Source organism: Micromys minutus (assembly GCF_963924665.1).
Source record: "Micromys minutus genome assembly, chromosome: 1".
NCBI classification, from domain to species: domain Eukaryota; kingdom Metazoa; phylum Chordata; class Mammalia; order Rodentia; family Muridae; genus Micromys; species Micromys minutus.
Genome location: NC_137969.1, coordinates 142458865 through 142471929, shown reverse-complemented (window position 1 = coordinate 142471929; position 13065 = coordinate 142458865). Strand labels below are relative to the sequence as shown.

The 13065-nt window shown below is 40.4% G+C and overlaps 1 protein-coding gene across 3 annotated transcripts in view; it reads right to left on the bottom strand.

Moving 5' to 3' along the window:
• Nucleotides 1-13065, bottom strand: part of SLC4A4 (solute carrier family 4 member 4) — a 263965-nt gene that overhangs the window by 76782 nt on the left and 174118 nt on the right. For all 3 annotated transcript variants that reach the window (XM_080926202.1, XM_080926204.1, XM_080926203.1), the window contains exon 11: nucleotides 12411-12585. In XM_080926202.1, the coding sequence (XP_080782328.1) occupies nucleotides 12411-12585 (175 nt within the window). The remainder of the gene's footprint in view (nucleotides 1-12410; nucleotides 12586-13065) is intronic.

The window sequence follows — 13065 nt, the reverse complement described above, 5'->3', positions numbered from 1 at the left end:
TTTCATGTCTGCTTTAATTTCACACGTGTATACGCACATTTTATGTATGTTTTCATTTCATACATGTATACGTGCATTTCAATTATATCAATCCTATTCACCATACTAAATCACTCCTAGACAGCAACTTCCAAACACCTCTCAACTTAATATCCCCTCTTTACTTTTTCTCTTCGAAACTGACTCTGTCCTCTAAGTGTTAAGCATGTGTGCCTGAATCAAGGGCTATCCGCTGAAATATGAGCAACCTGCAGAGGTCACATTTCTGAGGAAAATTGGTTCTTCCTCCCCCAGCAACCATTAACTGCCAATAGCTCTCCATTGGCTATTTGCAATTTTTAAGCCACCAATTGTACAAAAAAAAAAAAAAAAAAAAAAAAGCTGCTGCTGCTGCTGATGTTGATGATGTTGATGATAGCAAGGATGATGATGATAATGATGACCAACAAAGATGATTCTCATTCCATACTAACACACATTCCGATGCATGAAAACTTCAAGGAACTTTACAATCCGAGAAAATAAATGTGCGGAGACATCAAGAGCTAAAGCTTTTGTTGATGTCTCTGAACATCAACTCGTTCTATTTCCTTAGCATGGAAGCAACATGCAAAAGAATCTTACAAAACGACCTTCCTTAATCACGTTGTTTCCACAAGTTTGAATCAAGCAAGAGGGACACACAGAGTCCCACTTATATATATATGTGAGGGCCAAGGAATAGCTGGAAAGCATCATTCATTTTTTTTTAATAGGGAAGAATTTAAGCAGGACAACCTAACCAAGATGCACTTTGATGGACAAACCCAAAAGGACCCCCCTGAACTCCCTATATAATAATGTCTTATTTATTTATTTATTCATTCGTTTGTTTGTTTGTTTATTTATTTAATAGTTAAGCTGAAAGCTGACTATTTAAATGCCCCAACTGACCAGATGGTACATTTACCTGGTAGTATAAAATGTGCCATTTATGACCTACTCTAAGCATATTTAATAGGCAAAGAGACTGTCATTTTCCACCAAACACCAAAGAGTGCCTATGTCATATCTTTACATAGGACAAAAACGTGGCTCAGACTGGGCATAAGGCAGAGTGTAAAATCAGAAAGGAGGAACTTGAGATTTCGGATTTTGAGCTTGGCTTGCTGTAGCCATCAATCTCTGGGAGGGCAGGAACAAGGTCTTCCTTCATCTTGTGTCTCTCCTCCCCTGCCTACCATCCCTCCACGAGCTTTGCAGGTTCTCAGCTAGTGCTGAAGGAGCGGAAGACATGCCCAATTGACACCCTAGGTCTCCTTATCAAAGGTCAAGAGCCCTGGCTGCTCGTTCAGTGAAGACAGCAACCAGTTTCTTCCAGAAAACTACGGTGATTTATGGAAGCCACGTGATGACTCAAAGGCAGATTATTTTTATTGCAATACTTGATCCCTTTGTAAGTGCTAGTTTTCCATTCTGTGGCTGACAATTATGAAGCAAAGACAGGTGATTTATTACACACACTGCACTGGAAACTTGCTTAAGCCGAGAGAGGGCTTCCAGCATTTCTGAGAAAAGAACCATTTTCACCACATTTTGACATGTTCTTCTTCACAACCCAGAAAAAAAAAATGGTAAAATAATCTGAGGCAATGAATAATGCTAACTGTAACTGGGGTTCAATGTAACTTACAAAACGAATCATTGTAAACACCCTTTTTGATTGATCCTATCCAGTGTTCACCAGCATTGGGTTTGAAAAGAAACCTTCTTTGAGTCATGTCCTGTCAACAGCCATGAGTCTTAAAGATACATCTACATCTGACTTCCAGAAGGAAAATAATTTCCTAGCACTTCACAAAGGTGCAGTTGGCTACGATTGAGGGCTTGGTACATGAGGGGACACAGAGTATCCTGACACTCTTGGTTGGCCTTCCTCCTTATTCTCTTGGTGTCAGAGGTTTTCTACAAGGAACCAGTAGTAGAAGCAGCCAGCCAACAATCCGGAAATCCAGAGTCTAGACTGTTCCGCCACAAGAGACCCGACGATCTTCAGAATCTCACCTTCCTTCTTTCAAGTAATAAAACAAAAGGTGCCCCAGTAAAGAAATGGCTTCTTTATTCAGTCTCCAGGTGTGGTAGAGGTCTTACTGTGGTCATAGTGTAACCTCGAATCTGCATGTTAGATCAGACAGAATATGGGCCATGCCTCCATAGACTATTCTATACTTTTTTTTTTTTAATAGCAGCAACTTCTCATATGCAACATGCTTACTTGGATATGAGATAAAGAGGTGGGTCTTGATGAGCTTGCTACGGACTCAGCCAGATGCTACTGGGGCAAACCTTGCAGACAGGGTTCTGGGAACCTACATCAGCTCCACCAGTTACTGCCCTAGAGCCAAACATCTCTCTGCCAAACCTATGGCTACCTCCAAGTGGTTCTTAACTTTCCTGATGCTGCAACCTTTTAATACATGAAGTGAGAAACCGCTGCCCAACCATAAAATTATCTTGTTGCTACTTCAGAACTGTAATGTTGCTACTGTTATAAATTGTAGTGGATACACCGGGTATCCGATATGCAGGATATCTGATACACAACCCCAAAGGGGTCATGACCCATAGGCTGAGAACTGCTAGATTAAATGAAGAACTCAGAGCACAGTGGAACTCAAAGTAGAGATGTAAGATTAGGTCTCTTCCCTCCTGCCTGCTCCTCCCCTTCACCACAACTAGGAATTATTATTTCTTTTACCTTCAAAACAGGAAGAATGTGGAACATTGTAAAAAAGGGTGCTTAAATAGAAATTAGTCCTTAGAAGGAAGGGGCGGGGCCTCTCGAATTCTGCATTAAAATTTAAATACCTTGAGGACTACACTATGGCCCAAAGAGTGACTTCTTACATTAAAATCGATGCTTCTAACCAAAACAAAATAGTTTATGTATGTTACAGGAGAGAAATCAAAACACTCACACTAAACAATCTGCAAGTGTTTCTCTGCTTGCATGGGGGTGTGAAATTTAACCCAAGGATAACCTCTGCTTTTAAAAACAGCCAGAAAAAAATTGAACATGTCTCAGACCTTCAAAATCAAGCATACAGAAATGTAAACTGTAGGAGAAAGAATCAAAAAAAACAGTTAAAATACAGTGTGTTTGAAATATCAGCATTTCATGACTTTAAACAACTTGGGACATGAACTGTGAGTGCTTCACCCCCATAGCATTGTAAAGCCAGGACAATGAAGAGAATTGTACATCAGGCATTAAAGATGCATGCCTTCAACCTCACTGTGATTTATCCTCACATAATGCCACAAATAATGTTTGAGACTCCATAACCTTTAAAGTAAGAACCTTATAGTTTTGCGTCACAATTTTTTTTTTTTTTTTTTTTTTTTTTTTTTTTTTTTTTTTTTTGTGGCCTGTGGGAGAGGGCTTGCTTGGCAGCAGGAAGAGAAAGGGAGGAAACAGCATACAGGCTAAGAAAAACACCAGATTTCCTGCTTCTTAGACAATTTGCAAACTAGTAGAACTCAGAAAATAAAATATTTCAGTTTTATTAAATGACAGTGTGTTCACCAATATTGCTGTGATATGACAAACTTAAATTTTTTTTTATTTCTACTCATAAAGAGAAAATTTAGCTCATGTTTGGGGTGATTTACATGAACAGTACAGCTTCCAGAATAATAAAATTGAATTTATGTAGATGAGTCTTTGAATTTGAAGTTTAGCCAAGAAAAAAGAACCAAGGCAGCTGATGCCTTGAGGACCGAAGGCAAATCCAGCTCAACTACAATGTTTACTGTTCTGTGTTTCTGTTTATGCCAAGGTCTTGGTTTGTAGCTCAGGCTGACTTTGAACTCACTGTTGTCTAGGCTGAAATCAAGCTTGTGCTTACCTTCACCTGCTGAGTGCTAAAACCTGCAAGGATTTTAATGTCATGTTCTCACAGAAGCTAAATCTTGTTATTCAAAGTAAGTTAAGAAAGACACACACAGGGCTGGAGCAATAGTTCAGCAGTTAACAGGAATTTGCTCTTGCAGAGGGCCTGGATTCCCCAACCTTTTCTAACTCCAGTTGCAGTAGGTCTGAAATATCCCTCTGGCCTTTGCAGACACTGGGCACACATAGGATGCCCATGAACATATGCAGAAAACACACACACACACACACATTAAAAATAAATTTTAAAATTTTAAAGAAAGAATTTGAGTATTGAGGTCAAATTCAGGTCATGTGAGAAGTAGTTGAGAAAGTTCATCTGTTTGTTTGTTAAAATACTAATCTTTCATATTCACACAGAACAGTTAAGTCGGCATCTGCAAAATGACAGGGACATGAAGCCTCTTGAGGTCCAAGTTTCAGGTACACCCATTGCACATCTCCCTTTTTCCTTCCCAACAGCATTAAGAGCCACACTACACATCCACATGGGGCAGGCTGGCTGCTGAGCCTTTGTTTCTAACCCCATAGTGAGGCAGCCTCACCCTATATCATTTCTGTCCTGTCCAGAGGAAGCACTTGGATTCTATTCTCATGGTCATACTCCCTGCTGTTAGGCTTGTCATAAACAGGATTTCAGGCCACGCTGCCAGCAGAAACTAAACAATCAGAGAAGACAAACTACAGCTCTGGTTGAGAAAAGCATGAACCCAGGACTTCATCGAGAGTTTGAGCTCTGGGAATAGCTTGAAGGGAAGGATACAGAGGCATTCTGTTCTGTAAAGAGCTGTGAACGTGTATGGGAGATACCCAATTCTAGTCTAACACCACACAAAAATCAATTCCAGATGTACAAAACAAGTAAACAACATGAAAGAACTGAAGTATGTGGGGAAATATTTTTCTAATCTTTGGGAGGGGAAGCCTCTTTAAATATATTGTGCACAAAAGAACCAGGGAGGACAGAAAGCTTGACTGCTGAAGTTCAAATCCATACATACAGAAAAGCCATGCACACACTTAAAAGATATCATGGCATTAGAAAAACACTTTGTAAATCTTTGCCTAATGAGGAAAGGAAAATACCCTTATTATGAAGGGAGTTAAGAGGAGAAACTAAATGTCCCCAAAGAACAATACAGCAAGGATATGAGCATAGGATGGATGAATGGACAGATGCTGTCAATGTGTACAGATACCCAGAGTGAAGAAAGCCATGGGAGTGAGAGAAAATCAAAGCAAACCGTTCATTCTCAACACACAGCATATCAAAAATGAGAATCCAGGACGGCAATCTGTTTCACCAGGAGAGGGCAAGTGTCCTGCCTACCACTGGCAGACATATTCATTAGAATAACCTTCGTGAGTGTAATTTGTAATAAGTGACAACTATAATCATTATATGGCACAATAATTTTGCTAGAGATTTACCTTAGGGAGATATTTATAAATAATAAATATATAGTTGATGACCGCAGCAAGCTTTATAAAAGAGAAACCTGGGACGAACTGAGAATATAAGTTTATTAAATAAATTATAGCATCTATATATATACATATATATATATATATATATACATATATGATATCAGATTGCATGCTGTCACGGGTTAATTATGGAGGGAATGAGATTTCAGAATTCACTATATAATTCACTACAGAATGTGATAGTCACTAGAATTATGTTAAAGAATCTATTAAAGTAAGAAATGCCCACAAAACATAGCTGTTATAAAATATGAATATGTAATCTCATTTACATAATATCCTACATGTTTGTCTACCTTTATATGTATATTTTGCAATATATATGAAAAGATATAAAGAAAATATCATATTGGAGAAGATATTTTCAAAATAAACATAAGTTCAAAGGGATACATTTTTACATTAGAATCATTTGGGATGTCCTATCTTATACAAATGATTTTCATTTTCTGATCACCAACCAAACAAAGCGGACAAGCATCTTTCTAATAAAGTACCAATGACTTGCCTTCTGTCAACTAAACTTAACTCAGAACTTGCAAAGCAACATTTGCTTGTGGAGAGCTGTATGTGTTTGTTCACTCATGGTATGTTCAGGTAAGTGGAGTGTGTGTGCATATGTATATACACATGTGTGGAGGCCCAAGGTTGCTGTCAGGAGTCTTCATTGATCATCTTCATTGATCATCCACTACCTTAGGTATTGGCACAGCAACTCTGTGCCCAGACCTCACAAGTACAGTTACTCTAGCTAGACAGCTTGTTCCAGGGATGTCTTGTCTCTGCCACCAGAGGGCTGTCATCACAGGGGTTCATGTGCACTCTTGACATCTGACCTGCAGTCCTCAACACTTGCAAGTCACACACATTAACCACTGATACACATCCTTGGCCTGTAAAATATGTTTTTTAAAGTTAAAAGTTCCTTGGATATGCAAGATGGATTTCTTCCTTTTTCACTAAACAGGCTTGCTTACTTGGGCTGACCAAAATAGCAACTTGGATCATTTCCCCAGGCTGTCCCTGCTTCATGTGTTGAAGCTACAATATGCTACTGTATGAATTAATATGTTTCTGTGTTTCCTACTCTCAAAGGAAAAGCATCTTGGTGCGAAAAAGCCACCAGCAGACAGTATTTTTGTCCATTTCTCAGGAAATGATCGACTCATGTCAATCCTGCAGCCGAAAACTATGCATGACAGGCCGTGCAAACGGGCACCTTCCTCACCAGCATGAGAAATGGTCCTTTTCCAACTTGAGCAGATTGGGGGAAAAATCTCTCAGCACAGCAGAATGTTAAAATAAAGCCTCAAATTTGGAGATGCCAGCTATAAATGTTCCTTATATTGAGACAAGTTCTCTTAAAATGTGCTCTGTTAGGCTCCATAAATATAACATATTTCACAGAATGCTAAAAATCTCACTGTACTCTTTTGCTGAAAGGCTTGTGAAAATAGGATTATATTTACTCCTGAAAAAAAAATTAAGATGGCTTTCTTCAGTCTTCACTCTAGACTATGCTGAGTCATTCACAATCAGACGTACACTTCCATTAAAATATGTTCTCTGTATGCTACAAAAGAATGATTCTTAAATAACACGGGCTCACCACAAAGCATCCATGAGTCTTCCTTACACTAATACCCTCAAAGTCTAAGTGGTGACTCATTGTGTTAGCAAAGTATTTTCTTTACAGGACTACTATCTGAAGCTAGGGCTCTGTCCAACGCTAATCAAACGCGCTATCGCTGAGCTGTTTCTTCAACTCTTAGTTTACTTTTATTAGAATCTTGTTAAGTTGCTCAGGCTGGACTTGAACTTGAAATCCTCCTGCCTCAACCTCCTTGAGTAGATAGAATCACAGGCCTGTTCCATCAGGTCCGACCCCACTTATTAGCTCTGAATATGAAAAACACTTAACTGTAATCAATAGTGGAATGTGTTAATATATCAACATCTAAGACAATTTCAAAGTATCTACACTCTAACGAAGAGAAATGGGTACAAGATGAAGTTGGGTTCTACAGGAATGTAAGATTGACTGTTGGCAAAGTAGTTCAGTTGCTCCAAGAAACCCAAGCTAAATATAACGGCCCACATTTATTTTTATAAGAGATTTGTAAATGTCCTTTGTAAACCCCAGCATCTCCTAAGAGTTTCCTGGTTCACAAAATACATTTGATAACAGTAGGGAATACTCAGAGTCATTTGTGCTGGCCTTTCAATTTTATCGAACTGGTGGCCACTGTGGTCTTGTCTGCGTTATTCTGCACACAGTTCCATGAGAAGTGATTCTTGCCATGTCAAGATGATCTGTTTCCACATGCATGGATGCACACACAAATGCACAATGATATATACACGCATATAAATAGATAATATACACATATGTCTTTCATAAATAGATGTTATATAGATGATAGATGATGGTAGCTAGATGAAAGATACATAGATAGATGGTTGATCGATAGATAGATGGTAGATAGATAGATGATAGATAGATAGACAGACAGACAGACAGACAGACAGACAGACAGACAGACAGATAGGTAGATAGATAAAACACAGCCCTAAAATTAGTGCTTGAAAGGAAAGTCTTGTCTTTAAGCAGACCAGTCCTCCCGAACAGAAGCTGGAAGGAGAATACACTTAGACAACAGTTACGTAGTGAGTCATCTGTGTTTTCACAACATGCTTCTCCCCATCACCCATGTCTATTTGTAGCCTGACAATAAAGGCCCAACCATCTTGGAGCAGTCTGCCTTGAGAAGTGTGGATGTTATTCTCAGTTGACTCACTGAGCTGCTTGTGTTATGGTGACTAACCTGGTGCCTTATTTGTGAAGGATGCGATATAACTGCAGACACTCCAGCCAGCCCAGTGCTTTCAGGAGGATGTGTTTGGAAAGGTGATGGGAGGTAATTGATTCCATACACAGTCTAAATATAAATCCCACCAGCATAGTGTTCTTACCCATCTGACTCACCTTCTCTCTGCCTCAAACACATGAAAGTCTATCTATCTAATACATAGTAGGCACTCAATAAACATCTGCAAATAAATTAATGTCTGTCATATACCTATAAAATGGCCTGAGATGTATCATCAAATCCACAAAATATGTTGTTGTCTCAATGACAAGCCAAGTGAAGGCTCCCACTGGAGGGATGAAACATCCATGAGGTAAGTACATACATGAGACAGTCTTTACATGTCAAACGAGCTCACTTTCTAGTTCTTAAAATGCATAAAAACTACTCACTAATGTTCAGTTCAACAAATATGTTATAATAACTCATGTTCTATCCTTCTCTTTCAATGTTCCTACTACCTGCTGTGACCCCTGCAAGCCTTCCAGAAGGATTTTGCCAATGTAGCTTTTAAGGGGAAAAGCTTCATATGCAAGAGAATTATGTTTCAGTGATTTAATTCACAGAAATTTTGCAAATTCTACCTATATTAAGTATTGACAAAATCATCAATAGATGTTATAAAATAGTTAATAAAATAAAACAAATTATGTCCAAAAATAACCTCATGAGTGCATGACTTTGAGTCGGCAAAGTCCCAGGCTGTTATCCAGGAGCTCCGTTTAACAGACTGATGCTCGGACTCTTTCATACTTCTCTGGTCATATTCAGAGCCAGAGCATAGCCAAGGAATTACCCAGACAATAGACAGAGGGAAATCCCACCATACCTACTCTACAACAAAGTCTACTATCCCAAGGACTACCCTCAAAACTGAGTCATACAAATGGTACCAAACCAAACTTGGACAAACTTCTTCTCCTCTGGTCTTAGATGCTACATTCAAAAGCTACATCTAGGATGGAGATTTGACTGAGTCCTAGAGCACTTGCCCAATGTACTAGATAGTTTTAGTCAACTTTACACAATCGAAGCCATCTGAGAGGAGAAAATGTCTCTATAAGATCTGACTGTAAGCAAACTTGTAAGGCCTTGTCTTAGTGATTGATTGGGGAGGGTCTATCAGTAGTAGGTGGTATCACTCCTGGACTAGTGGTCCTGGGTTCTCTGAGAGAGCCATCAGGAGCAAGCCAGAAAGAAGCATTATGTCATGGCTACTGTACTGGTTCCTGTCGACAGGTTCCTGGCTTGTTTGAGTTCCTGTCTTGTCTCCCCTTGGTGATGATCAGTAATGCAGAAGTGTAAGCCACATAAACCCTTTCCTCCCCATGTTTCTTTAGTCATGTTACTTAATCACAGCAATAGAAACCTTAACTAAGATATCCAGTATGCCGAAAGCCTGAGTTCAACCCTTAGTACTTTCTCACTATACATACAGTACACACATCCCCCCTTTCAAAACCATAAAGCTAAATCTCACAAGAGAATAAAGACTCTATTTTAAAGAAGCATTAAATGCACACATGGGAAGACTACCCTGCCACTGTTTCAATGAGAAACATAGAAGAATATTCACAAACAAAAATTATTTTAGATGTCTCTGCAGAAGCACACCTGTTTCTCCTAACAAAATTTGGCTTTGTTGGTTTTGTTCTTTATCATCTACTCCAAATCTTACAGTGCACCCCTTGAACATCATCAGACAAGCCTCTCTCTGTATTTGGTAGACAGTAATCACCAAAGAAACTCACAGTGGATCAAAACACAGAGAATAAGTGTCTAGGGAGTGCTCAGCCATTAACCCTGCATCAATACACAACCCTTTCCCCAAACATCTTGAGCATCATCTGAGAGGAAGGAAGCCTCTCAGCCAGAGCTTAACGAACTGGAGCGAAACTGAGTCCTCATGAACCCACAGCTGCTGTGGCTGCTGTGGCTGCTGTGGCTGCCTGCTCAAGGCTTTCACTGGATCCAGCCATTCGGCAGGCTATCCTGGAGGCAGGATGGCTCAAGAGCAGTTATTGACAGGGGATGGCTTCTGGGGTAAAAAGAATCAGTTAAGTTTAAGGAAATGGTTAACCAGGCTTCAGTGGGTGGCTCCACACCCTTGGATATATGGGCAGTACAAACTGGATTTCCAGGGTTTGTTCCAGAAGATGCCATTAAGTTTGGGGGTTGCAGGTGAAGAGTCACAGTGAATCTGGGGGGCGCTGAGCGGAGGAAGGGATGCATGTGATCAGAATACAGTGTGAGCACTTTTGAAAGTCTCAAGGTTAAACAATGAAAGAGCAAGGGAACAAAGAATGTAAATACGGTGATCTGACAGGTGTTCAGTGGTACCAGCCTTTAATGGCCGGGGAAGCCCCTACGAATACATTTTCTATAGGACATAGATTTCTTTGATTTCCTCAGCACACGGGGCTGCATGTACTAGCTTTATGCTGGCCTCAAGGTGTTTGCTGGACGGTTTTGTTTCCAGCTGGTTTCCGAAACGATCTAGCTTAGTGGGCATTTTGTTGTGACCTGGATGAGGGACTGCTGCTGTGCTTGTATCTGGGACAGAGTTCAAAATCATGCTATTACTGTTACAGTTTAGTTGTTATCCTTGTCTTATGAATGAGGACAGCCGCGGACGGTGGCAGCAAAAACACATTTGGTCTCTGCAAACCGTGCCCAGGGGTGACATAGAGATTCATGGTCTTTGATCAGCATAACACCAATCAATGGCAATATTTAAGAGTTGAAAAGCTTTCATTGAGAGTTTGAGTTTTCAGTGCATCTGTGGAAGTCAGAAAATGAAGCAATGTTAGGTATGAAATGAATGCTGTCACCTCTTTTCCTGAAGCCTCAGTTTTTAAGGGTGCCATACTATGAGGAAGCCCAAGCTAGTCTTGTGGAGAAGCCACATGGAATGTCCCAAGAACTCAGCAGTTCCGGTCATTCGAGCCTAGACACTATGTGAGTAGAAATCTTTAGGCAACTTCAAAATCAGGTGCCATCTAACTGTAATGTGTATGAAGGATGAAAGAAAGACTCAGCTGAGCCCATAGCTACCACATCCATGGAGAGCAGCTTCATGTAGTGGACAGGCACACTTAACCTAAAACGTGATTGTGAAGAGTTTCCCTTGGTACATGTTACCACAGAAAAAATTGTTACTTTCTTTCTTTTATCTTTGCATTGAGGAAGGATTCTAGAGCATAGGTGTATAACTAGAGGCAAAGTAGGAATGTAACAAAAGTAATTTGGGGGAATGAGCGGCATTTATGAACTGAGATACCGGGTGGCGGTGTGTGTGAATGCCTCATGGGTTGGCCACTGATGGGAAGTGAATGGAAAGACAGAGATCGAAGGGGCTTCAGCCCATGATCAGCTCCATTCACTGTGTATTTAGTACCAAATATAATGCCTACTGTTTCTAATGCAAGCTCAGCTTTCTGTCATTTCCACTTGTTCTAATTGATGGGCTGAGCATATGTCATCTTTTCTCTTATTAAAACCATGGCTATTATGGATGTGAAAGGATGGCAAACATCACCTCCCCAGTAACCAACAAACTGTGGTTGTAATTTGAATTATAACATTAACCCATCCAGGTCCAGGAAGAGAAGAAACGTCAGCTGGGATTCACGAAAGCTGAATTCTACTATCAGACATGCTAAACCCATTTTTGAGCATACCACTCCAATGCTTGAAGCATGGATTCGCTCATCTTAGAACAAAGTCAAAGAGTCAGGTAAGCACACATCCCCAAAGAGTATGATCACCGTGTGAAACCAAATACGGCCCATGCAACTCCAGATCCTGGGAGCTCTAAACCCTATGCACCACACAGGATCCGAGCAGCTGAGACACTTTTGCCCAAATAGAATCGTAGAACCGCATTTCCTCCCCTTCTTTTCCCCACTTGTGTGACTCAAGCCAGATTTCATCGGGCTATTTTTGTAATTACTAACATGCTGGAAATACAGCAGCGAGCCAGCAAAGTAAAGAGCAGCATCCAGCAAGAGAAAGAGGCAGTCACGCTGAGTAACTGAAAGGCCATCTGCTCTGCAGAGCTGCAGGGGTAAGAAGGACGGTCTGCGCCGAACTATTTGCGTCCTCTCTCAAATCAGACCCACCTGCATGTTGTCAGTGGCATCCCCGAGCAGGCCTCCGAAAGTGATGGCGTTGGTTACCGTTGCCAGATAAATGAAGAGAATCGCGGAGAGGGCCTGAATATTTAAGGCATCATAAAAGTCACTGGCAAAAAATGGTGCTTTCCTCTTTATGTCCTTAATTAATCCACCACAGAACCTGCTCGGGAAGAAAGCAAACATGTGATCAAGGCTAAGATAAACAGCCATCAAACTCATCAAGATATAATTCACTAAGCCATGAAGACTTTGGATGTAAAATGCTTGAGTCAATGACAAGATGCTATTTGAGACAGTCTCATTTAGATGAGACAGGAAAAAAATGTGGAGAAATATATCTTCTTCTCCGCCCCCCCCCACCTTTTTTTCCAGTTACTAGAATAGGTCCCACATTTCCCAAAGAGTGTCCAGTTGGTCTTTAGATGAGAGCACCGAGTAGATAAATTATAATTTTCCATTCTCCAAAAGCAAACATCCAAATATATTGCATATCATGTAAAGTCCCACAAGATGTTGCCACAATGTCACTTTACACGGCTCTGTGAGGGTGAGACCTGTGAGGTCTGTCATTGTCATGTGAGCCGGGGAAACACTGAACAACACAGGCTCTGAAGTTCTGTCCCCACAGAGTTTACTTTTG